Source organism: Anguilla anguilla, chromosome 4 (genome assembly GCF_013347855.1).
Source record: "Anguilla anguilla isolate fAngAng1 chromosome 4, fAngAng1.pri, whole genome shotgun sequence".
Classification (NCBI taxonomy): domain Eukaryota; kingdom Metazoa; phylum Chordata; class Actinopteri; order Anguilliformes; family Anguillidae; genus Anguilla; species Anguilla anguilla.
The window spans coordinates 7,615,535-7,642,177 of record NC_049204.1 but is presented as its reverse complement, the minus strand read 5'-3'; the positions used below and the strand labels follow the sequence as shown (position 1 = coordinate 7,642,177).

General features: G+C 48.6%; 1 protein-coding gene across 6 annotated transcripts in view; it reads left to right on the top strand.

Annotated features, from left to right (window-relative positions):
* The window catches only part of LOC118225611 (AP-3 complex subunit delta-1-like), a 31,661-nt gene extending 14,501 nt beyond the window's left edge, over positions 1-17,160 (top strand). The window contains exons 14-34 of one of the 6 annotated variants that reach the window (XM_035414233.1): positions 886-1,116; positions 1,502-1,733; positions 2,172-2,317; positions 2,898-3,039; positions 4,278-4,349; positions 4,747-4,822; positions 5,107-5,315; positions 5,491-5,564; positions 6,228-6,251; positions 8,129-8,279; positions 8,953-9,096; positions 9,640-9,693; positions 10,876-10,992; positions 11,554-11,712; positions 12,038-12,085; positions 12,845-13,034; positions 13,730-13,818; positions 13,959-14,044; positions 15,133-15,254; positions 15,738-15,817; positions 16,431-17,160. In XM_035414233.1, the coding sequence (XP_035270124.1) occupies positions 886-1,116; positions 1,502-1,733; positions 2,172-2,317; positions 2,898-3,039; positions 4,278-4,349; positions 4,747-4,822; positions 5,107-5,315; positions 5,491-5,564; positions 6,228-6,251; positions 8,129-8,279; positions 8,953-9,096; positions 9,640-9,693; positions 10,876-10,992; positions 11,554-11,712; positions 12,038-12,085; positions 12,845-13,034; positions 13,730-13,818; positions 13,959-14,044; positions 15,133-15,254; positions 15,738-15,817; positions 16,431-16,526 (2,542 nt within the window). In that variant the 3' untranslated portion in view covers positions 16,527-17,160. Of the gene's footprint in view, positions 1-885; positions 1,117-1,501; positions 1,734-2,171; positions 2,318-2,897; positions 3,040-4,277; positions 4,350-4,746; positions 4,823-5,106; positions 5,316-5,490; positions 5,565-6,227; positions 6,252-8,128; positions 8,280-8,949; positions 9,097-9,639; positions 9,694-10,875; positions 10,993-11,553; positions 11,713-12,037; positions 12,086-12,844; positions 13,035-13,729; positions 13,819-13,958; positions 14,045-15,132; positions 15,255-15,737; positions 15,818-16,430 lie in introns of all 6 variants that reach the window. The other 5 variants (XM_035414232.1, XM_035414234.1, XM_035414237.1 and 2 more) reach the window with 5 other exon arrangements.
* Positions 17,161-26,643: the final 9,483 nt, after the last annotated feature.

The following is a 26,643-nucleotide window of genomic DNA, read 5'->3' as shown; positions in this document are numbered from 1 at the left end:
CTGTTAGCACTGCTGAGTTGCAGGCACAGTGGTTTGTTTCAGGTACGTCAGTATCCTAGACATTGCTAACAAGTAAAAACTAGCATTGGCGCTGCTGTGTTGCAGGTACATCAGTGAGCTAGCATTAGCGCTGCTCTGTTGCAGGTATATCGGTGAGCTAGCATTAGCGCTGCCGTGTTGCAGGTACATCAGTGAGTTAGCATTAGTGCTGCTCAGTTGCAGGTACATCAGTGAGCTAGCATTAGCCCTGCTGTGTTGCAGGTACATCAATGAGCTAGCATTAGCGTTTCTGTGTTGCAGGTACATCAGTGAGCTAGCATTAGCGTTTCTATGTTGCAGGTACATCAATGAGCTAGCATTAGCGCTGCTGTGTTGCAGGTACATCAGTGAGCTAGCATTAGCGTGGCTGTATTGCAAGCATATTGGTGAGCTAGCATTAGCGCTGCCGTGTTGCAGGTACATCAGTGAGCTAGCATTAGCGCTGCTGTGTTGCAGGTACATCAGTGAGCTAGCATTAGCGTGGCTGTATTGCAAGTACATTGGTGAGCTAGCATTAGCGCTGCCGTGTTGCAGGTACATCAGTGCGCTAGCATTAGCGTGGCTGTATTGCAAGTACATTGGTGAGCTAGCATTAGCGCTGCCGTGTTGCAGGTACATCAATGAGCTAGCATTAGCGTGGCTGTATTGCAAGTACATTGGTGAGCTAGCATTAGCGCTGCCGTGTTGCAGGTACATCAGTGAGCTAGCATTAGCGCTGCCGTGTTGCAGGTACATTGGTATGCTAGCATTAGCGCTGCTGTATTGCAGGTACATTGGTATGCTAGCATTAGCGCTGCTGTATTGCAAGTACATTGGTGAGCTAGCATTAGCGCTGCCGTGTTGCAGGTACATCAGCATCCTGGTGGAGCTGACCCGCCTGGAGGGCACGCGGCACGGCCACATCATCGCCTCCCAGATGCTGGACGTGTCGATCCGCGTGAAGGCCATCCGCGGCTTCGCCGTGGCGCAGATGGCCACGCTGCTGGACAACGCCCACCTGCTGACGGGCAACACGCAGCGCAACGGGATCTGCGAGGTCCTGTACGCCGCCGCGTGGATCTGCGGGGAGTTCGCCGAGTGAGTGCCCTCGCCAGCCGCCGAATGAGCTGATCGACTGTACGCCAGCGCTGCTTCACCCGTAGATTAGATTACAGTCGAGCGTTTCCTATAGGGACACCAGTACAGTCTTCGGCTGTCGCTCATGTGCTGATTGAGGAATGCTGCTGAAATGCTAGAGGGCATGAATGTTAGGGCTGGTTAAGTAATTAAGGCCAGAAGTTTGCATGTAAACCAGAAACAGATACAGCCCTCATTGCCCACCTCTGTCCTGTCCTGTGCTACCCCAACCCCCCCCCCCCCACCCCCCATCACTGTGGAGTGTTAATTCCAGTGTTGTGCTGGGGGTGACTGGTCCCCCCCCCGGTTCAGAGTGGGAGAGCGCTAACACGCCGGTCTCTCTCAGGCACCTGGACGACCCCGCGCAGACGCTGGAGGCCATGCTGCGGCCCAAGGTGGCCACCCTGCCGGGCCACATCCAGGCGGTCTACGTGCAGAACGCCGCCAAGCTGTTCGCCACCGTGCTGCGTGGCCAGGAGGGGGCGCCGGACGGCCAGGCCGCGCAGGAGACCACCCAGCTGCTCATAGAGAGGCTGCCCCTCTTTGTGCAGAGCGCCAACCTGGAGGTGCAGGAGAGGGTGAGAACGGGGACTGGGAGCGGGGCGGGGGCGGAATGGTAATCACGGCTGTTATCGTCCAGCTGGTTATTTTCTTCGGTGGGTTAACCAACCCCAGTAGTGAGCCATCCCCCCTGTGTAAGGATCAACCCTGTTGTTAATCAATCTCACTCACTCCCTCCTTCCCTCTCTCTATCTCTGTCCCCCCTTTTTGCCTCTCCTGTCTTTCTTCCCCTTCCATTTTTCTTCCCTCTCTCTCTTTCTCTCTCTCCATCTTTCTCTATCGCTCTGCCTCTCTCTCTCCCTCCCTCCCTCTCTCTTGCCCTCTCTTTCTGTGCTCCCTCTTTCCCTCTACCTCTACTCCCCTCTCCATCTCTCCCTCCCTCCCTCTCTCTCTCGCTCTCTCTCTCTCTCTCTCTCTCCTTCCCCCTCTTTCTCTTTCTCCTCCCCCACTCCCAGGCCTCCTGCATCCTGCAGCTGGTGAAGTACGTGCAGAAGCTTCAGCAGAAGGAGGTGGAGGTGTCGGAGGAAGTGACGGCGCTGTTTGCTGGAGAGCTCAACCCCGTGGCCCCCAAAGCCCAGAAAAAAGTGCCCGTCCCCGAGGGGTCAGTACTGCCCCCCCCCCCCCCCCCAACCCCAAAAGCCTTGATTAAAGCCTTGTGTTGTGTTCCGTGTCCCTCGTGTTGAAGCCTTGCTTCATGAGCTCAATTTCCTTTCCACAGAACACAGCTGAGGCTCGTTGGCTCTGGGTTTAAAACCTTGCGTTGCATCCTCAGCCTTCCCTTCACTGAGCACAGCTGAGGCTTGTTGGCTCTGGGTTTAAAACCTTGCGTTGCGTCCTCAGCCTGCCCTGCACAGAACACAGCTGAGGCTCGTTGGCTCTGGGTTTAAAACCTCGCGTTGCGTCCTCAGCCTGCCCTGCACTGAACACAGCTGAGGCTCGTTGGCTCTGGGTTTAAAACCTTGCGTTGCGTCCTCAGCCTGCCCTTCACTGAGCACAGCTGAGGCTCGTTGGCTCTGGGTTTAAAACCTTGCGTTGCGTCCTCAGCCTGCCCTTCACTGAGCACAGCTGAGGCTCGTTGGCTCTGGGTTTAAAACCTTGCGTTGCGTCCTCAGCCTGCCCTGCACTGAACACAGCTTAGGCGCGTTTGCTCCAGTTTGAAGCCCCTTGGTTTCTCTCCTCAGGCTGGACCTGGACGCCTGGATCAACGAGCCGCCGTCGGAGAGCGAGTCGGAGGACGAGAAGCCCAAGGCCGTGTTCGCGGAGGAGGAGCCTCGCTACACCCGCCCCCGCCACACTGAAGCGGACGAGACGGAGCTGGCCAGGGTACGGCCCCCCTCCGCCGCCGCCGTCTTTACACGCAGGCGCCCTACGCACGTGTCCTGCTCTGTCACACTCCAGTTTATCTGTTCACAAACCTTTGCAGTTTATTTGTGAGTGAGAAGCATAATTGTGAACTGAAGCAGTACCCAGTCTGTAGTATGTGTAAGTTCTATCAAACGAGCTGATTTTCGACACCAGTCCCTGATTGGTTATCATTGAGGCTGCTGGCATGGTGGGGGGGTGGGGGCATCCAGTGGTCTGTGAATTTGTGGTAAATATCACTGCTCAGGGCCCTGGAATAATATCATAATATGAATTTCTTCCCAGCAGCCTTTGCTGTTGTGACGCACACGCTCTGTTCTGTCACGCTCAGACGGGTCTCTGCTGTTATTAACGCGTGTCCCTGCATCAGGGCCTGTGTCAGCTCATTTCCCTTCATTGAGTTCAGCAAGTGAAATTACGCTCAGATCACGCGTGGTGTCCTGCTGCTTGTGTTCCATGTTGATTTTTCCGCCAATTGCATTGCGAGTCATTTCCTGTATTGACCCTCGTCACAGTCAGACGCACCACAGAGCCAGACTCACACTGGGGCATGTGCACTAATGCTGCATACCCCATTACAGCCATCTATAAATGCACGTATACACAGACACACACACACACACACACACACACACTCTCACTCACACACACACACTCACTCTCACTCTCACTCTCACTCTCACTCACACACACACACTGTCACATGAATACACACACATACACATACACACACTCTCACTCACACACACAAACACAGACACACACTGTCACACAAATTCACACACAAACGCACACGGACACACAGACTCGCACACGGACACACACACACACACACACACACACACACACACAAGCTCACACGTTCACACTTCCTCACATTTTCACATTCCGGTACGCCACACTGTGACCATACACAGTCTAATAATACGCATTTATCTCACTCCTTTATACAGCTGTGAACACACAATCACCATCCAATAATACTGCAGCCCTCAAAGCTCTGTACAGGGCAGTACTCAAACATGGGCATCTATCTAATAATGCACCCCCATATCACTCACTCCCATGTACTACTGATGATCCTCACGCTCTTTCCTCCCCCTCTTCCTTTATCCCTCTCTCTCTTTCTCCTTCTGTTCTTTCTGTCCCTGTCCCCCTCCCTCTCCCCCCCTCACTCTCTCTCTCTCTCTCTGACTCAGCGGAGAGAAGTCAGGAAGCAGGAACAGGCCAATAACCCCTTCTACATCAAGGCCTCTCCATCGTCTCAGAAGGCAGGTGTCTGTTTCCTGTCACACGCAGTCTAACTGGTTTCTGTTCTGTCAGTGCCTCCGTTATTATTATTATTATTATTATTATTATTCAGTGCTGAAGGGCTGACTGCCATTCACAGATACTAACATTTTGCTGTGTATTAGGAATTTACCTAGTACTTTGTGTTCTAATGTCAATCAAGTGCTCAAATAAAGCTTTAATATTTGGCAAGTTTAAAAGCAGCTGACTGTGCAGTAACTCCCCCCGGTCTGGTTTAAATAGGTTTCTGATTTTTAATTGGACCATGTGGATCTCCTGGTCCCTCATTGGGTGGTCCTCTGCTGCTGACATGTGAAACGGTTCAGTGTTTTTGGGGTGTGTTGAAATGTGACCCGATCCCTCCCCCTCCCCCTCCAGGTGTACCAGGAAACTCCAGGTGTGGAGCACATTCCAGTGGTGCAGATCGACCTCAGCGTGCCTCTTAAAGTCCCAGGTGAATGAGGGCATGGGTCTGTGTCTGTGTCTGTGTGTGTGTGTGTGCGCGAGCGCGCGTATCCATGTGTGTGTGCATGTCCATGTCTGTGTGCACGTGTGTGTCTGTGTGTGTGTGCTCATGTTTTTGGGTGTTTCACCCTGTCCTCTGTACATCTCTCACTGTGTTCTGCTGGTGTGAGCGGTCAGTGTTGTACTGTGAGTTGGGGGGCTGGTGTGTGATCAGCCCTGTGCTGTGGAAAGACTCGTGTTTGTGCTCGTGGCTGCACCTCTGAACCTTCCTAGATTCTTCCTCAGGGATGCCCATGTCCGACCAGTACGTGAAGCTGGAGGAGGAGCGTCGGCTGAAGGACAGGGCGGAGAAGAAGAAGAAGGAGAAGAAGAAGAAGAGGGAGAAGCGGAGCAGGGGGAGGAGGGGCGACTCGGGCCCGGAGAGCGAGGAGGACATCACCCCCGCCCACATGGTGGACATCGTCACCGAGGAGATGCCCGAGGTGTGCAGGGGGGTGTGGCCTGGGGGCAGGGCTGGGGGGGGCAGGGCTGGAGGGGCCAGGATGAGGGGGCGGGGCGGGGCGGGGATAGGGGTGGGAATTAGTGAGTGGCAGCGGCCAGTGAGAATTAGCAGGGTGGGCCGTGACTGACTCCTCTCTCTCTCTCTCTCTATCCCAGAATGCCTTGCCCAGCGACGATGACGAGAAGGACCCCAATGACCCGCACAAAGCCCTGGATATCGACTTGGACAAGTGAGTGCCGTTACCGTCTGTGCCTAGCGTGCCCGCGGGCATCACCCGCGCTGCTACAGCCGGATCACCGCATGATTACCTTTCTGACCTTCTGCTGCTGCTGTTCAGAATGGATGTTATTGTGGTACAACTTCAATTTGCCCAGCTGTACAATCCAAGGGCTGTTCCAGAATTCCACCTCTTCTAATGTTTTTATTTAAAATGTCAAAATGTTTTAGTTTTCCTTACAATGCTGACTACTTAAAAAAAAAAAAAATGATGTATTACATGTTTTGCAATGGGCTTAAGCATTTCTTCCCTGTGAAATGTGAGGAGGTTCACTCTGGACTGGTGCACACCAGTCTCACACATTCAGAGTCCTGTGAATGTCCAGCCCTGCCGTGCTCCTGCACAACACACTGAAACGAACAGGGGCGTCTGGGGTCCCCCCCAGGGGTGTCTGGGGTCCCCCCAGGGGTGTCTGGGGTCCCCCCCAGGGGTGTCTGGGGTCCCCCCAGGGGTGTCTGGGGTCCCCCCCCAGGGGTGTCCGGTGTCTGGGGTCCCCCCCAGGGGTCAAAAGTCCAACTCGCTCTCCCCCCTCCTCTGGCATCCGTGTGACCTGTGGTTCTCTCTCCCTCTCTCTCATGCACACACCCCCCTGCCCCCCCCTCCCTATTCGGGCAGTCTGGTCCTGGGGCCCCCACGCAGGTGAGTACCCCGAAGAGTTCTGGGGCCACAAGCGCCCTGCTGTACCGTAGTGTGGCTAACTGCGCACCTGTGCCCCGTCCACGCCCCCCACACCCCCTCCGCACTGCAAAGAGTGAGATTTAACCCCTTAAGGTGTGAGACTACAAACATCTGATTAGAATCTTCTTAGCTGAACATTCTAATGCTGATGTCACATCGCTACTGGTAACTGGATGTCATGGAGTTCCAAAACACTGACTTGGAATTTTTTTAAATAAATAAATAAACATTCCAAGAAACCTGCTCTTTAAAAGGTTAAGGGCAGTTATGCAAGTGTGGCTGGCCTTGACAAGTCACGAGCTCATTCACACGCGTTTATCTGCACAACGTTTCTTTGGACTCTCATAAAATATAACGTATAAAAGCTGGCCCAGCCGATGCAGGCAGCCTCTGCTTTTATATGGTGTGTTCCAAGTGGAACAGTGCACCGGTTTTGAAGCTTTTAACCCTCGGTGAATTGCATGTGTGTTTTACGCCCTGTAAAAGCTTTATAAAGTCGGGCTTTGGCTTGGTGGCTGTGCTGGGCTGTGCAGTAAATGCTGCTGTAAGGTTTGGGGTAGTCTGCATGCAGCTGCTATCAGCTTGCTATCGACAGCCAGCCCCTGGGACAGCCAGAGTGCGTACGGTGCGGCTAGCACCTCTGTGGTTCTCAGTGAGGACGTGATTCATTTTATAGCACTGAACGTGTATTGGCCTCCGGTCACCATTTTAAAACCTGTTTGAACAAGCCTGCTTTGGTTCACAGTGTGGACTTTACTGAGTCCAGAGGTGGCTGTTCTGCATTAGAGACACCACTAGAGGGCGATATAGAGGCAGTGTCTGCAGAAAGTGGTTCCAGGCCTGTCTTTGGAGCAGTTAGGCATCTCTGCCAGGGGCAGTTAAGATGGTAAATGGTAAATGGACTGCATTTATATAGTGCTTTTATCCAAAGCGCTTTACAATTTATGCCTCTCATTCGCCAGAGCAGTTAGGGGTTAGCTGTCTTGCTCAAGGACACTTCGACATGCCCAGGGCGGGGTTTGAACCGGCAACCCTCCGACTGCCAGACAATCGGTCTTACCTCCTGAGCTATGTCACGTCCTGTGGCACATGCTAATAGTCTCATGTGAGACATGCTTTCAGTTTAAGCCTAGATTTCTGATTTTGTTTTCCCTGTAGAACCATCTTTTCTTCATCAGTTTTTTAAATTCCCTGTTTTTGTGATTTTTATTCAAGTGAATGTAGGCATCTGCAGTGCCTCGTGTTGCTGTTGGAAACGCAGTATTGGGCTTGCAGTCGCAGGCTCATCGGCTGCAAGTCAAGCGTACAGATTCCCAGCTGTACCTGTTTAAAGCTCTGCTGTAGGCCCAGAGCAGGGCCGCCCAGCTCGGTTCCTGGAGATCTCCCATCCCGAGGGTTTTCACTCCAGCCCTAATTTGGCACACCTGCTTCTACTCATTTTCAGCTCTCTGCCTGTTGAATGAGGTGTGATTTGTTAAGTTTGGGGTGAAGACCTTCAGGATGGTAGATCCCCAGGAACAGGGTTGGGCGGCCCTGGGCTAGATCCAGTGGAATGAGCACTGTAGCCCTGTGGCCCTGTAGCCCTGTCTGGGGCCCGAAGCCCCGTGTCTCTCCCCAGTGTCCCCCGTGTTCTCCTGTAGCCCTGTAGCCCTGTAGCCCTGTAGCCCTGTAGACCTGTAGACCTGTAGCCCTGTAGCCCTGTAGCCCTGTGGCCCTGTAGCACTGTGGCCCTGTGGCCCTGTAGCCCTGTCTGGGGCCCGAAGCCCCGTGTCTCTCCCCAGTGTCCCCCGTGTTCTCCGTGTGAGGCGTGACCGGGGCCCCTTTCTGTCCCCGTTCAGGCCCCTGGCGGACAGCGAGAAGCTCCCGGTCAGGACACACCGGCCCCCAGATGCCCTGAAAAGCCCCGGAGAGGAGGGCGAGGGGGCCCCTCAGGAACCGAAAAAGAAGGGCAAGAAAGAGAAGGAGAAGAAGAAGGACAAAGAGAGGAAGGTAACGTCAGCTGATTTTTAAAATCCATTTGCTCGATTACAGGCCAGGCCCAGGACTGCCCTCATCATTAGCATCATTACGGCTGTGTCTTGTGTTTTCAGAATATATTTATCTATGAAGCAGAGTGCGTAAAATTTGCAGAAACGTCTTTGTCAGATTTGTTTTTGTGGAAAATGCAGACTTTGCCGTTTCTTTCTTTTTCTTTTTTTTTTCCTTTGTTGTTTTTTTCCGCTGACACTCCCAAGTAGTTTGATGTGGTTTGCATTTTTTTTTTTTTTTTCTTGAGCGAAATGGATTCCCGTCCAAACTGCGCCAATCGCAGTAATGACTCTGCTCTGGTGCTCTTCAACATCGGCGCGTGGCCACTATGCGCTCCCTCATTAGTTCTGCAGTCTGCATCTCATTAGTGTTGTTGCTGTAGCTCGTTGAGCCGTAGTACTGCAGGCTAACCGGATAGCCGACTCTCACGACTCTTTCCGCGTTCGGTTTTTTCTCAATGACGGGAAGCTTCGGTTAGTAACCGGCGTTTCGGGTGCCGCGTTTACTCATGACGGGGCGCAGAATTTGGGACGTTTTGAACTTCAACGGAAATGAAAACCGTACTTTGAAGGCTAAGAGCACGGTGTCGACCGGTCTGTTTGATCTTCTGCGGTGCTCCTCTGTGCTTTAGAAGAGCAAGGAGGAGAAGAAGAAGAAGAAGCACAGGCACGAGAAGGAGAAGGAGGAGGAGGAGCCAGGAGATGCCCTTCCTGAGGAAGCTGTCCAATCGGTGGAGAACAGTGAGGTGGTGGCCCCGCCCGCCACCACGCCTGCAGAGGTATGACATCACAAAGGGCGGGCTCCTGAGAATGAACACGTCCAGCTGCTGATAACTACAGGCCCAGGTCTTGGCTCTCTGTCCTTCGGTTGACTGTGTGTTGACTGCAGTCAGATTCTGACACTTCCTAGACGTAGTGCCCTCTAATTCTTATTTATTCATGAATGGCTGTGTTACTATCTTGGAAAAGTTGGGTACTGAGGGTTATTATCACCAGATTTGGGGAACTCGGTCAGCTGAGAAATCTTCACAGAACATTATGGGCTATTTTTCAGTTCCTGAGTTCAGCTTCAGTGAATTTTGTTAATTGAGTTGAAATGAAATTCACTCCAGCTTTACTTAGTGCGACGCATTTTCCCTTACGTCATTCTCCTTGTCTCTGCCCCGAACCCCATCCCTTAACCCCGCCCCTTACCCTGTACCTTAACCCCGCCCCTAACCTCGTCCCTTAACCCCTCCCCTAACCCCGCCCCTTACCCTGTACCTTAACCCCTCCCCTAACCTCGTCCCTTAACCCCGCCCCTAACCCCGCCCCTCCTCTAGGCTTCAGACCTGGACTTCTGGCTGTCTGCTGCCCCTGTGTCCCCTAGCAACCAGGTTGAGTTTTGCTCTTTTCCTTTTTTTTTCCCCCATTAACCTGTTTGTGGTTGATTCTTCCATGTATTCCTCTTCTTTTTTTGCCACCTTTCCTCCCTCCCACCATCTCTCTATAGTTTTGTTTTCATTCGTTCATTCTTTTCCAGATGATGTCTGCCTCTTTCAGTCACCTATATGTTTGTCTGCTCGGTTCTGTGAGGACATCCAACATTGTGTGTGCGTGTATGTCTGTGTGTGTGTGTGTGTGTGTGTGTGTGTGTGTGTGTGCGAGTGAGATGGTGTCTGAATTTCTCCCACTCAGCTGTTTCAGACTCATTTGTGGTCCTGTGCTCCCAACTGTCAGCTGTTCAGAAAGCAGGCTTTCAATTCTCGGTATTCTTTTTTAAAACTGCCGAGAGCTTAGGGAGAGCAGCGAGCTGATTGGCTCTACCGAGCACAGCCGCTCCACGCTGCTACTGAGCGTGCTCAGAACGGAGTGAAAGTGAAGAGAGCTCAGCTGCAGTCTGAAACAACGGCGCCAATTAATTCCGCGCAGATTTATCTCGTTTTCGGTTTAAACTCCAAAGAGGGCTCATTACTGCACGGAGCCTTTGTTCTGCGCTCTTGAGTGAAATCCGTGCGCCCGGTGAAGCTGCGTTTGGACGTTCAGGGCCGATTGTGGCCCCTCTTTACGGTCTGCGTGCCTCGCCCTTGAGCCGGAGCGGCCTCGTTCTCCTCTGACGGGCCAATCAGCGCGTCTGAAAGTGCGCCTTCTCGCCCCGGCGCGTGCTGCCGGGACAGGTGCTCTCGGCCCTCACACGTCTATACAGCCGGCCGTGTCTCTCTCCCCTGTGACTGAGTGAACCCAACGGCACTCTTGAGTGTGTATGCGGTCCGTAAAGCAGACCAGTTCAGACAACACGCCATCTGGGTTTTGGGTAAATTGCGGTATAGAAATGCCGGTGGTTTCGTTTCCAGGGTACAAGCGTTCTGAGTTTGAGATTACTGGTATGTGACCACTGGCTCTGAGGTGTTTAGTCAGCGATCGGAAGGGAAGCTCGGAAAGTCGCAATGAGCTCATAGCTTGCTCGATGGAACTGCAGCCCAGCGTGTTGAGTGTGTGTTTATGGGCGGGGTCTGTGTCGGGGGGGGGGGTGTCGAGCTCGGCGACGTTAAGGACGCGTGTGACGTGTGTTCTGGCAGGAGGCGGCGCCGAAAGCTGAACCCGCCCCTGAGGCGGGACCGGGCTCCGCCCCAGAAGAAGAACCGGGCCCGGCCTCGGAACCCGACGAGCCCGGAGGCGCGGAGCCGGGGGACGCGGTGAGTCATCGGGGGTCACGAAGAGCGCCGCGCCGCGCCGAGATCAGAACCGCCTTCCCCCCTGCCCGTATCCCGGCCTTATCTTAGATCAGAGCCCCTATTCATAAAGCATCTCACAGGAGTGTTCTATTTATAAATCACCTGCTCCTCTTTACCCATACGAGCCTCAGACTGTTAAAAGACATAATTCCCTGCTGATGCTTCCTTATTTTAGGAAGCGGTGGATTGTGGGAGTTTGCAGCAGATAACATTCTTTTCTGGAAGGAGATCAGATTATCCTGTTCATTGTTGGGAACATGTATATTATGATTCATTCGAATGTTAAAATAGAATATCTACCTGCTGACCGATCTTCTTCAGTTGCAGTTTTTGATCACTTCCACGTAGGAGATCCTCCAGCTTCATTCCACTATATCTGCTGACTCGTTCAGTCATTTTGGGGAAAAAGTTAATTTCGACAGAAAAAAAAGAATTGCATCAAGTATACACAATAATGCCGTTTATAGTGCCTTGGTGCGCTGATACTTGACTGCTCTTCTCTTTTGTTTGTTTCTTTCCCAGAAGTCCTCCAAACACAAGAAGAAGAAGCAGAAGAAGGAGAAGGAGGAGAAGGATAAGAAAAAGCGGAAGAAGCACCACCATCACCATCACCACGGTGACGGGGGCGGAGCCGAGTCCGTGCAGAACGGCACAGTGGAGGAGGAGGAGGAGCCTCTGCCAGTCAGTCCACTTCCAACATTCTTATACATACACACACGCACACACATACACACACGCACACACATACACACACCTGCATGTACTGCACTCATGCACACTTCCCACACATACGCACACACCCACAGATACGTGTAGACACGCACACACTCACATCCCCTCACCCTCTCCCTGGCACGGTCACACACTGGCACTCACACACAGGCCCCACACACTGCCTGTATTGTCCAGGCCAGTCTGACTGTCTGTAGATGTGTAGTGTCTGTAGCTGTGTAGTGTGTGTCCTGAAAGCCAGGCCTGTCCTGACCTGCCCCTTCTGTCCCTGCAGCCCATGTCCAACTACTGCCTGCTGGCTGAGAACGCTTACATCAAGATGGTGAGTGTGTGTGTGCGTGTGTGTGCGTGTGTGTGCGTGTGTGCGTGTGTGTGCGTGTGTGCGTGTGTGTGCGTGTGTGTGCGTGTGTGTGCGTGTGTGTGCGTGTGTGTGTGTGTGTGTGTGTGTGCATGTGTATGGGTACATGCGTGCTTGCACTGCGTGTGTGTGTGCGCTGTGTGTGTTGTGTGTATGGCGCGTGTGTGTTTGTGTGTGTGCGCGTATGTACGTGCGTGCGCGCGTGTGTGTGTGTGTGCGCGTGTGTGTGTGATTTCACCATTAGTGCTGGGTTTTTCTCAGCTGAGTGCTTTTAATTAGGCCTGTTAGTTTAGGCATCACTTCACCTGTGAATCACCCCTATACCCCTGTTTTCCCTCTTTAAAGATGATGGAGGACACTGATGAGGTACGAGCAGAGAGGGGAGTTTAATGTGTGTGGAGTTGACCTTTGAGCTTTTGTGATGTGCACTGATGAATTCTATCCAGACTGCCCACATGGATCAGTTGGTCTGCAATAATGAGGCTTTCGTTTTTGTGTAAAAATGTAATCCTATGCTAGCTGTGAATCCAAATCTCATTATCGGGCCGCTGGCACAAATCTAGGAAGGGCTAATCTTTGTCGCTTGCAGAGAAGTCTGATTGGTGTGCCGTTTTCTCAGACTGCCGTGTGATTGGCCGATTTTTCTCTGCAGTGTCGTTTGGTCTGTCCTCTATGCACGTGCCATTGGCTGCCCCTGAGTTCTCCCCTCCCCTTTCGCCCTAGCTGTACGACATCCAGGGGAACCTGCAGGACGGCAGCCAGGTGGTGGTGTCGGTCATCTTCGAGAACAAGAGCGACAGCTTCATCAAGTCCATGGAGTTCACCGTGCTGGACTCCCTCAACTCTAAGCTGCAGAGGCCGGAGGGGGCGGGGCCTCACGACGGCCTCCCCGTCCCCTTCCAGCTGCCCCCCGGTGAGGGCGGAGATATGGGCGGGGCTGAAGGAAGGGGGCGGAGCATGGCATGTCATGAAAATTGGTCATTTGCCCGTTATTTATTTACTTTTGCTGTCTGTCAGTTTTGCCAGAACTCACAACGGTCCTTTAAAAACCATGGCAACCTTTTCAAATATTTGCATCCTGGAAAGGCATGGCAACTCGAAAGTGGGCAGATATGGCACTACCTTTTGAAAAGTCAGGGGAACGTTGTCCAAATTTGAAGAGGGGTGGGGGGGGGGGCAAAAAACCTTACAGCAAACGTAAATGCATCAGTCTTCATATGTAGCTAAAACACAAGCGAGAAGTAATTTATTGTCAAGCCTGGCAATATCTGTCTCATCCCCCATTTATTTTGTTAGGTGTAAGTCCTGTTGGGTAACTTTGTGTTTCATGTCAGGTCCCCCTTGCAAAAGAGATTTCAATCTCAATGGGGTTTTCCTGGTTAAATAATGGTTAAATAAGATTTTAAAAATATCAGTGTGCTAGTTAAACCGGTGTTAATAACATGCGTGCTGAGTGTGCTCAGTGTGTGCTGAGGCTGCCCTGAGCGCTGTACCCTGGCTGTATGCACACTAATGCGGGTGGAGTTGTCATGGCGTGTGGCGTGTTGCGTGCGTGCGGAGCGCATTCTGCGTGCGTGCTAACGGCTAGCTCGCTCGCTCTCTCTGCAGGGGTCTCGAACGAGGCGCGCTACGTCTTCTCCGTGCAGAGCATCGTCATGCCGCAGAAGCTGAAGGGAACCCTCGCTTTCATCGTCAAGGTGACGCCCCGCGTTCTGCCGCCGCCGCGTCACGTGACCGCCGTTGGGTGGATGTGGAGCTGGGATGTAGAGTGCGGTGTGTGTTCTGCTGGAATTTCACTTTTAAAAAAAAACTTTTTATTCTCCTGCTTTGCATCCAGTCTGAAGACTCCTCCACTCATGAGAAACTGGACTTTAAACTGCACTTTACCTGCACTTCATACCTGATCACCACTCCCTGTTACAGGTCAGTGTTCACACCAGTGCTCCTCCTTGCCTTTGGTGTGTGTGAGTTTGTGAAAGCTGTGTGTGTCTGAGTGTGCTCCCGTTGAGCTGTGTTACTGAGCGCGCTCCTGTCCTGCTGTGTTACTTACTGAGCGCGCTCCTGTACTACTGTGTTACTGAGCGCGCTCCTGTCCTGCTGTGTTACTTACTGAGCGCGCTCCTGTACTACTGTGTTACTGAGCGCGCTCCTGTCCTGCTGTGTTACTTACTGAGCGCGCTCCCGTTGAGCTGTGTTACTTACTGAGCGCGCTCCCGTTGAGCTGTGTTACTTACTGAGCGCGCTCCCGTTGAGCTGTGTTACTTACTGAGCGCACTCCTGTGCTGCTGTGTTACTTACTGAGCACGCTCCAGTGCTGCTGTGTTACTGAGCGCGCTCCTGTGCTGCTGTGTTACTGAGCGCGCTCCTGTGCTGCTGTGTTACTTACTGAGTGCGCTCCCGTTGAGCTGTGTTACTTACTGAGCGCGCTCCCGTTGAGCTGTGTTACTTACTGAGCGCGCTCCTGTGCTGCTGTGTTACTTACTGAGCACGCTCCAGTGCTGCTGTGTTACTGAGCGCGCTCCTGTGCTGCTGTGTTACTGAGCGCGCTCCTGTGCTGCTGTGTTACTTACTGAGTGCGCTCCCGTTGAGCTGTGTTACTTACTGAGCGCGCTCCTGTCCTGCTGTGTTACTTACTGAGCGCGCTCCTGTACTACTGTGTTACTGAGCGCGCTCCTGTCCTGCTGTGTTACTTACTGAGCACGCTCCTGTCCTGCTGTGTTACTTACTGAGCGCGCTCCTGTCCTGCTGTGTTACTTACTGAGCGCGCTCCTGTACTACTGTGTTACTGAGCGCGCTCCTGTCCTGCTGTGTTACTGAGCGCGCTCCTGTCTTGCTGTGTTACTTACTGAGCGCGCTCCTGTACTACTGTGTTACTGAGCGCGCTCCTGTCCTGCTGTGTTACTGAGCGCGCTCCTGTACTACTGTGTTACTGAGCGCGCTCCTGTGTTGCTGTGTTACTGAGCGCGCTCCTGTGCTGCTGTGTTACTTACTGAGCGCGCTCCCGTTGGCAGTGACGCGTACGCTAAGCTGCTGGAGTCGGGGGACATGAAGGGCAGCTCCGTGCGGCTGGAGGGGGTCAGCATGCCCTTCCACCACCTGCTCGCCCGAATCTGCTTCCACCACCACTTCTCCGGTACGTGTGTGAGGAGGGGGGGGGGGGTCGGGGGGGAGAACATGGTGAGAGAGAGACAGGAGACAGGGAGGAAGGGGGAGGTGAGTGAGTGAGTGAGTGAGTGAGTGAGTGAGTGAGTGAGTGAGTGAGTGAGTGAGTGAGTGAGTGAGTGAGTGAGTGAGTGAGTGAGTGAGTGAGTGAGTGAGTGAGTGAGTGAGTGAGTGAGTGAGTGAGTGAGTGAGTGAGTGAGTGAGTGAGTGAGTGAGTGAGTGAGTGAGTGAGTGAGTGAGTGAGTGAGTGAGTGAGTGAGTGAGTGAGTGATGATCTTTCATGGTAGGCACAAGATGGAGAAGAGTATGGAAGGGAGTAGGAGAAAGGTTGACTGTTATGACTTTGTAACTTGGAGCAGGAAAAGAAGAGATGGGAACACGTCTGTCAGTCACTCAGAATGACCCCGCCCCCTTTCCCCCCCCCCCCCCTCTCTCTCTCTCTCTCTCTCTGCAGTGGTGGAGCGGATCGACTCCTGTGCCAGCATGTACAGCAGGTCAATCCAGGGTCACCACGTCTGCCTGCTGGTCAAAGTGGTAAGCGTGCCGACCGCGGCGTTACTGCGCCGCCAGGACAACGGGCCTGGAAACCCGCCGCTCGCGGCCGTGCCCACGTTACCATGGCGAAGCACCGCTGGGCTAGCCAACCGGGATTAATTCAGCTCCCGGTGAAATGCACTGTGGACAGAAAAATCTGGAAAAAAAAACAAAACAGGAAAAACCCGCCCGTAAGCAGGTTTAACGATGCCGGTGCGTCGGTGCGGTATGAATGCAGTCCGCTTTGCGCGCCTGGCTGAAAATGCAGATTCCACAACTGACCCTGTCAGTAGTTCTTGGAAAGAAGCATTTCCACTGCCGGAAATTATTCGAGAAGCCTGGCAGTAGTTTCTTCCCCCGTGTGTTGTTGGTTTTCCTGAGTCTCTGCAGTCTTGTGTCCGGTGCGGGAAAGGAGATGCTGCTGGTGTAGCTCCTCTGTAGGACGATGTTGACAGTTAGCAATTTCATTTACACATGCTCCCGAATTTTACATGATAATACCCACTCTAGACACATTTGTGTGTTCAGTTTATGAACTGGCTGTGTGGGGTGTGTCTGGCCCGCCTCTCGCGCTCCCGTGGTAACGGTGACCCCCCCCTCCCCCCCCTTGCAGACGGATCAGACGGTGCTGATCGACGCTAAGTGTGACGAGCCGTCACTGCTGGGGAACGTGCTGGATGAGATCAAGCAGACCTTCTCTCAGTGCTGATGCCTCGGACTGCCTCTTGTGCCCACCTCCCCCCCTCTGTCTCTCTCTCTCTCTCTCACTCACCCCCACATGAACACACACACACACACTTACACTCACACACTCACTCGCACTCACACACACACATTCACTCACATGCACATACTCACACACACACACACACACACACACACACACACACACACTCATACACACGGTGAATGTGTAAATGAAGAATGAGGCCGGTATTCCCCCCCGCCCCCCTCCAGGCTGATGTTATTTTCTCTGACTGTCTGACCCTGCCTCCTCAGGACACCGCCTGCTGCCTCCCCCCCTCCCCCCCCCCCATCCACAGTCCTGTCACTCAAACTCATCCGCTGCTCTTATTAACTGTAATTCAGTCTCACGCTGTTCACACGCAAGCTTCTCCAGCTTCGGATTGATTTCTCTTTTTCTTCTTTCTTTTTTACATTCATTTTCTGTCCCGAATTCCAATTATGTCCATGGTGATTTCACCCCCCCCCCCCCCTTAAAAAAATCTGTGTTTCTGTTCCCCTGTTTTTGTAACCTGTCAGTCCTGCGCCTGCGCATCGTTATTTAAACCCCTTCCTAATGAAACTGGATTTTGTTGTCGTTGATTTGAATTGAATTGTTTTTTTAAACTGTTTAATGTGTCTTTTTGTCAAGTTTTGGTGAGTTTTTGTTTTTTTAGCCTGTCTGCACCCCTCCATACCCTTATCGTGTCAGTGGCACTGTGTGTTCACTGATTTCCCCCCCCCCTCCCGTTTAACAGTACATCTCGCACCATCCTTCCGACTCTGGTGGGATCACTCAAACACTTACCCCCCCCCCCCCCCCCCCCCCCCCCATGTCCCGAGTTTTGCCATTCGCCATGATTCTCTCCGTCTCTCCGCTCAACGTTGAGCTGACCCAAATATCCACAGCATATCAGTCCTTCCAAGAATGATTTGGCTTGTATCAGGGGTAGGCAACCCTGGTCCTGGAGAGCCAGAGACGGTCCTGGTTTTTTATCCATCCAAACCTTATAACTGCGTAATCCGGTCCGTTTTAATGAATCAGGGTTAATGGATGCAGGGGGCCATGGGCTGGAGGTACTCCGCGTCTCACCATTCAGCATATTCCGCCTCAGACTTTTCATCGTCCGTCAAGCGCTTGTGATCAAGCTCAGGTGGAACAAAAACCGGAAACGTCACCTGCAGTCTAGGATCAGGATTCCCTACCCCATAGTCTACGTATATAGTTTTTAAAGAGTTTAATCCTTAAAGGAGTAAGCTCACAAATATTTGATTAGAATGCTCTTTACTGAACATTCTAGTGCCGATGTCACAATCACTACTGGTAACTGAAAGCAGTGGAGTTCTAGAACACTGTATTTTGAAAAAAAAGCATTCCAAAAAACCCTACTATTCAGAGAGTAATTAATGGAATCGAGAGAGCACTGAAGGCATTCACAGGGACATTTAAGGGACCAGGATGGTACACATTTCATTGGCTTGTTTCCGTAAGTCACTAACAAACTCTCCTGAATAGCTAGCTACACTACAGTTTTTGCAAAATGAGAATAAATTCACGCACGATTCGTTTCTCTGCGCCTTGGGTCAGGGATCCTCGAGGGGCTGCAGTGTTTTCACTTCTGGTTTTCGAAGCGCTTCAGTGCGTTATTTAAGTCACTGCGGCTCGACACCCCTCCCGCGTGCAAACAGAGGCCGCTGGTTTGAAGGAAACCGCGGAAAGCTCATGTGAGATTTATTCAGAAATGGCTGTCTGCTGGTGATGGCAGAGTGAGGTGTTGCTAGAAGCAGAACAACGGGCTGATCTACCACACAGCATCAGAGACTCACCAATTTAAGCAAATCCTTGTTCATTTTTTAAAATTTTTTATTTTGCTAATCTGTGATTGGCTCATTGTTGCTTAGCACCACCCACTAAACCTCTCTTCCCAACACCGCATCGCATTGCTCACACCAATGGGAGGTGCTGAGTGTAAACGATCCCCCCCCCCCCCCCCCGTGTGCTGTTACTCCCAGGCTCGGTGCTACGTAGCTTAGCGTACTCTGTGCTAATGTGCGCTGACTTGGGTGTATTAAATCAGCGCCTCACCTCATCCTCCTATAGTCATGATCCTCACACGGTATACATCTCCTAATGCGCTGCATGCTAATCATGCTAAGTGTGGCCATGCTACCAAGGAGCGCCTATGCGCTGTGAGTGTGGAACGCTTATTCATTTCAGCGACATTACCAGTTAATTATCTTGGGATATGCTTTGACTGAAGTCCAGATTAACATGGAAAGGGGACCGGAGGTGCAGTGCGCCATTCTAAATAACCTGCAAACGTCTTCAGTGCATAATATTTATTCAGAGTGCGATTTACGTTTGCATCTTGCATGAGTAGGAACGTACGCACATGCATCGTGCTGCCCGGAGATCACACACACATTAGCAAAAATCGAATTAACAGCAGTCCCACAGTCCACTCGCTTGGTTTTTTTAAAATTTTTTTTTTTTTATATATACACTTTTTATGATGTGAAAGTGATCGGACCACTTTTTGTTTTTTTGGTGAAATTTTATTTTTTGTCTGTAATGAAGACATGAATTTAAGGGGGTGGGGGTGGGGGTGGGGGTGGGGGGGTGCAAAAGAAAATCTTAGAATGTAATTTCTAAACTGGAGTGTTTGGGATATAAACGTGTTATTTTTGGCTGTGGAAAATAGGGGGTCTGTTTTGGTATGCTCGACTCGAGTGGGAGAAAAGGGGGTCTAGTTCAAAGTATAAATAAAGACATGCTGTTTAATCAAACCTACTGGAAGATCTCTTAACACTAGGAGCGCCGGACCATTTCCTGGCATTCAAATAACTTTTCGCGCGGCCAAGGGTCAAATGACACATTAGCCTTCAAACTGGAAATATTCGCATTGTTCGCTAGATGGCGCTTATTAGACAGGAGCTGACAAAGGTTGCCAGCCCATTGTCCTAATGAAATATTTGCGAGATTTTAGACTGTCAGAGTATCAGAGTAAGTTATGTTTTAGTTACGGCTCGGCATTCTAGTCAACACATTGTTGCAATATAAATGTATTTAGAATAAACAGTATGTCTGTATGAAAAGCTAACAATAAACAGATTGTAGGGAGGTCAAACCTGTTTTTCAAAAAACAAATTTGACAGTTTATTCTTCATGCATAATATCATAAATGCTAATAATCAAATAGGCTAACAACATATAAATCGCCAATTTGCTAAAATTAGCCGCTTCCCTCCGCATGTGATCACTGATCGCTCTCGTTGGAGGGAAACGCATCATCACCCGTGCGAATTTTAGGGTCGGGTTTTCTGTTTTATAAAAATACATGTAAAAAATATTGTCGTTCAAACGAGTTTTTTTCCGGTGACCAGAAAACATGTAGGCTAGGCTACACTGGCAAGCAAGTCATAGCTGGCTGTGACTATTCGACTGGGGATTCGAAATCCAAAGTCTCTTATTCATCGTAGACTAATTACAAAAAACACCCATTCGTAACACTGAATAATACCGCACTGTACATAAGACCATAGCAAATATATACATGCAAGAATCCTGTTGTTCAAACGAGTTTTTTCCGGTGACCAGAAAACATGTAGGCTATACAGGCAAGCAGGTCATAGCCTAGCTAGCTGTGACTATTCGACTGGGGATTCGAAATCCAAAGAAGTCTCTTGTTCATCGTAATTACAAAAAACACCCATTCGTAACACTGAATAATACCGCACTGTACATAAGACCTTAGCAACCAAGTGGAATTTCAAAACTGATTATCGCTTCAGCGCACACACAAAGTCAAATTGAGATAGCAACAAAGTAAAAAGACGAGACACCTGTCTTCAGTAATTTGCTTTATTAGATCAAAAAGCATACAGCACATTGTTAGGAAGTTGAAACGATTTTGAAAATATAACGTTAGCTAAATATATAGCTAGCAAGTTGAATTATTTAGAATCACCCCGCAAATCAATAAATAAACATTAGCAATAGAGCTGCTGGTAATGCGGTAACGCCGTCAGCATTCAAGACAGAGCTTGGGTTGCATTTTTGTACATTTGCCGCAGACAAGTCGTTTACACTTGTCACAGATATCACAAGTTTTGTTCCCTCCACATCTGGATACCTGGCAGCGTTTTCTTTTTAGTGACCGCTCTCGCTGTGGTGTGTTGGGGGTTTCTGGACTGCAGAGGGGCGCTAGGACGGTACGCCGCGGAGCTGCCTTTGCGGTCATGTGATTTGCACGCAACTCCTTGGCCAACTCAAGAATAAATCTTCTCCGACTAATTGTTTTGTTCATGCATTGCGTGTACAAAACATGGGCGTTGATTGCAGCCAGATCCAAAATGTTGTAAAAAACGGCAACTGGCCAACGACGACTGCCCCCCTTGACCGAATACAGCCGTGCCATCTGGTCCAAAACATCCACTCCCATTTTTGTTGCGTTGTAATGGGCGATGGTTTCTGGCAGTTTTTTTGGCATCAGTGTCGATCGATACGGTTTTGTGCATAGTGCTCAAAATGCACACATTTTTCTTGGGCTTGCACTGATAAACCGTAAGTGTAGCGTGTCCAGCTCTCCAGATCGTGGTGGAAAATCTCTCTTGATTTTGTGCCTTCGCAGAAGGGGGCACTTCTCTCCTCTTTTTGTTCATGGTACCCACCAATGTAGTTTTTTTGCGTGTAGATTGTTCGCCAGGGCAATCGATGTGAAGAAATTGTCCGAGGTTATATTTCTTCCTTTTCCGACGAAGGGTTCCACAAGGCGCATGACCACATTGTCAGCTAATCGTTCACCGACAGGCCTCGCCTCATCTTTCCCAAGGTATGGGAAAGCGTTCAGCATGTACTTCGTTTCAACGTCGGCTGCTATCCAGAACTTTATCCCAAATTTATCTGGTTTAGTAGCAATGTACTGCGTGAAGCGGCACCGCGCTTTAGTTGGGAACAACTGCTCATCAACAGTTATGTTTTCTCCAGGTGTGTAACACGCAGTACTGTTGCTTACAAATTTGCTCCATATTTCGGAAATAATGGCAAATTTGTCTTTCTCAAGACGTGTTGCCCTTGTGTCCTTGTCATCAAATCTGAGATAGCGCATGATGTCCCGAAACCTTTGCCGCGACATAGTTTCATTGAAAAATGGATTTCCCAAGTCTGAAGACCAAAAGTCTTCTAAATTCATACTTTTACCGCCAGTGATGCCTCGTAAATACAGCAGTCCCACGAAAGCTTTCAATTCGTCGACTGACAGGTCCCAGTTTTCTGCACCATTTCTGTGGGCTTCTACCACAGTATACTTGACAATCTGCCCCCACATCAGAATGTCAATCAGACATAGCAGACTGCTCAGCGGACTTACAATGTTCTCCTTGGCGCACCGTGTGGGCCCAGCCTTTTCCCGTAAGATATTGCAGGATGGTGCTCTGCCCAGAGCATTACCAGCAGTCTGTTCGACCCAAACTGTCCCATCGTTTGCCCTTTCCTCTCTCTCTGAGACAAACTCAGTCGTAGTCGCAGTCTCAGTTTCAACTTCAGAATCAGATTCAGAAGCTGAATCAAATTCAATATCCAGCTCCAACTCCTCATCGCCCGAATCCATTTCATTGGCATCCTGAATCAGGTCCAAAGCTTGCTTGGCAGAGTATCTCTGTGGTCGTGTGTTCATCTTGGCAAGCGATACCAAACCGAACTGGTCGCCGAAATAATCATGCTTCTCTTTTATAGCCATATTTTCGTAGCCCAATAATAATTTGAATAGAAATTATTATAACAGCCCCGCCCATGCCATTATAGTTTCAGGTGTGAGGGGCGTGGTGTGGTGCGTGAAAAGTAAATTCCTTGATAGGATGTAACATCCATAACATGTTACATTAACAATCTTTTCGATTAAAACTTTGATAATTATGTAGATGCCTAAATGTGAATACTCTGCGTAAAAATTAAAAAAGTTGCACATAATAGCAACATCTGCAAACGTGTAGGATATCTGTTTCCATTGTGTGGTATTTTAACATGGATGCATTTCATTTTAACCCTTATATAAATTTTTCCACTTGCATAACTATGTAGGACTATGATTTTCGTTTGTGTAGGAATACAAACGAAATTCACATGCATTTTAGAGAGATGATAACGAAACGATCGCAATATTTTAAATATTTTAAAAGAATATAAATAATGATACATTTATTCCTGGTTATTTGACGTGATTCTTGCTTGGGCTGTCAATCCTATGATAGTGTAAGAAAATTGTTCATTACATGTGCCGATCATTAGTAACATTAGTGGTAGCGACCTGTTTCTCCCGATTGGTAACTGTAAATGTATTGCTGAAAGTGGAATAGTAATTATGTGGGCAATTAGTTTCATAAACTCCATAAACCCTATCAATGATTGCGTGGACATGGTAAAGCACAGATCCCGATAGTTTATGCATGTGCTGTTGCATCTACGCAGACAGCGTGAGCAGTCTTCTAACACAGTTCCTAACGTGCAAGGCTCTAATTTTTGAATATGAAACAAGGTCCGAACCTATTATGACTAGAAATAAGTAAAACTTAAAAAACAAGTAAAAATGTGACACTTGTATCTTTGTTTTGGGCATTTATCTTTTTACTACTCAGTAGGCCTAAAAGGCCTACTCATGATAATAGCTTCAAAAAAAACTACCAGCTATTCACGCACGATCGTTCACGCTCATCCATTGAATCGTCCCTCACCCCTCCCCCAGCACCAGAATACTGAATTCTTTAGATGCCTTTAGCGAAACCAGAGCTGATAGTTTTTTCTCTATGGCCCCGAGTCAAACCCAGTAGGTGTGAATGTTCAGCTTCGCAGAGGGGTGTGATTTTCTTCCTCTTCACGACACCAGTGATGGCGATTGGAGACTTCACCTCAATAGACCTAACTTATATTTTCAAAACCTACATTTTCAACTGTGAAAACAATATTTAAAAATTTCCATTCAATCTATGGATAAGCAAATGTATTTATTGATATCAAATCAATAAACAAGAAAATCAATATAAAACATTAGTAGGCTAAATGTTAATAGTAAACATAAAACATCAGTAATAACAAGCCCAAATCCGCAATAGCTGCGACCGCGCATGCATCCACAGGAGGACACTTTTGTGGACCAACTGACCAACAAACTAAAGAGCTGCTGGTCGCCTATATGCCGCGGAGTTTGTAAGCTTAGCTGCCTTTGCCATCATGTGATTTGACATTGCAAGTTCGGTCGATAGCACATTGCTCAAGATGCCGTCTCATCTTTATACGTGCATGCATGAATATGTGCTTTCGTTTCTAAGTAAGTGAAAAATTACGGTCAGCATAACCATGCTGTGCCATGCTTCGCTAAAGCATCTGAAGTTTTCTGTGTTCTCGGGTGGGGGAGGGGTGAGCGTTGAATGTCCCATACAGATCAGTGGTCTTACCCTTACCCTTAGATTGACATGTGAATGTCCCACTTGAGAATGGTTCACTTATGCCACGTGTGAATGTTTGAAAGTTGATATCTCTCCAGGGAGAGGTAAAATGTTCTATTTGTCCGGCACATAATATTATTATGTTATGTTAGCCTACTCAAAAATAATACAAGTATTTTGCTTAGCCGTAATTAGTTACGCTACAAAGTATGCCTTGTATTACTTTTAGTTACGCAACAATCTCTCGCTCTTGCTTATACTTTTTTCTACATTTTTATTCTTTTTTTTCTATTTAGTTTACTGTTTTTAAAAAAAGATTTTTATTACTAGTTTACTCAACGGAATAACAGCATACACCACACGAACACATCACAAGACACTTCACATTTGAGAAATCATTTTTGATTGTAGGCTATGTAATAGTTACATTTATTGTTCTCTCAAGTAGCCTAAAGGTTAATACTATGTTTTTAAAAAATTGTGGAGTTATACATAATAGCAACTGCAAAGCCTAGCCTAACCGGACATCGTGTCACCACTCGCGTGCTTCCACAATGATTTTTTCCCCCCAAAACCTTTACTCCCTGAAACGAATGTCCCCTATTTCCTGGTCCCTCAAAAGCCAAATGTGTCACGTCACATTTTTACCTCACAGAAAATAGGATATGATACAGCTATAATTTTTTTTAGCATATTGTGTGTGTGTGTGTGTGTGTGTGTATACATCAACGAGCAATGCATGCTTGATCAGAACTCACAGAAAGTCCACTGATAACAAGTGCACTAAATAAACGTAATCCGTCTGGGATAAATGCATAGGAAATTTGCCGAGGGAACCGATGGCAGAAGAAACGTCCGAGTTGGTGTACAAAAAGACGTCTTCACTGAAACACTCTATAAATAAACTAATTAACAGCCGAAACAAACCATGACTAACTATAAACTAACAAACTACGCTATGATTCAAATATATTTTTATCATGCTGTATTGTAGTGGTTTCTTTATTTTAGATTGTTTTTGCAATAGTGTTACAGTTTGTAGTCCTAAAACCCGGAAGTAAGTTGGCATTGGGTTCTCATCAGATTTCTCCCGTGGGGATTTAGTTTTCTGCCGAAAGTAAGGTTTGTGGTGAACGTAAGCCTAAATGAGCTTCACGATTGTTTGTCAACCGTGGATTTCTAAGCTGTCATGTGCTTTTGAAAAGTAGGCTAAGTTTCTATATTGAAACTACAAGAGCGGTCACATTTTTGCAATAACCACTCTTGTTTTACTAGCTCGCATGCACGCTGAGCGTCGAACGCTAAGCGTGAGTGAGCGGCGAACCCATAGAACTCGTAAAACAAAACGTGAAACTGTTTTAGGCATAAATTAAGCATAGGTCTTATTTTCGGAAGAAAACTAAATCCCTATTGGAAAAATGCATTGGCAATCTGCCGAGGGAACCCATGGCGGAAGAAACGTCCGGGTTGGCCTACAAAAAGACGTATTCACTGTAATATTCTATGAATAAACAAATTAACAGCCGAAACAAATAGCGCTTCGAATATATTTTTATCTTGTTATATTGTAGTCGTTTCTTTAGCTTAGATTTAGTTTTTTCAATATCATACGCAGCATTGTTGTTGTACGTGAACGTGTCGCATGCAGCCATTGTGCACGAGAATGATAATGCATAAAATTGAAAAAAAAAAATTTGTTTATGCATTTGAAGACGGATCAATTTTATTTTAACCCTTATTTAGAAATTTCCACTTGTATAATAACTGTAAAAATAAAATGTAGGGCTATGATTTCAGAACACAAGGGAAAGGCATAGGCATAAACAAATGATCACAAAACGAACGCAATAGCCTATAAAAATATTTTTTAAGATCACATATTTAAAACATTATATAATGTATTATTCAAAATAAACATAAACAAATATTTCTAATAACAAAATAAATAAAACATTCGTACAAATATAAATGCGTGTCCACCGCGATGAAAAGTATATCCTTGCGCCTCCTGGTGTGGTGAAGGAAAACTGACTCCTTAGTCTGAAGACGGCCGTAATTTAACAACACTGTTATAACACACACGGAAGTGAAATAAGGTGCTTTTAACATTTTCCAAACGGGAATTTGACATTCCTACTACGCTGGTACGTAAAGAACAAATATTTAGGAAAAGTCAGTGAATGCGGATGATGTAGCTTGCTAGTAACTAAATGAAAAAAATCCTAAACTCCGAAATATCTCAGTGACAGGTCAAATGACCTGTCACAGCGCTCCTAGTGTTAAGGTGTCTTCCAGTAAAACGTGGTGAATATATTTCTCGCTGGATTTGGCTTGTAAGACTAGAATATGCTCCTGTTGTTCTTACGCATTTTTGTCAAGACAAAGATCCCGTGAGATTCCTTTTTTTTTTCCTGTTTTTCCAGCTGTATGATGGAACATGTTTATGAGAAACAAACGAAGGAAAAAAAATACGTAAGGAAGGAGTACTTTACTGTTGACATTCCTTGTTACGGAGAGAGAAGTCTACGCAAATGAGAGTTATGAGCTGCTGTAGTCTCGTGTAAAGGTGAACCAATAAAATCCAACATATGATGCGAAGAAACCATCTTTTTATTGAAGTAATTATTTTCTTGTGTCTCAAATATAATCATTTTTGTGTATGG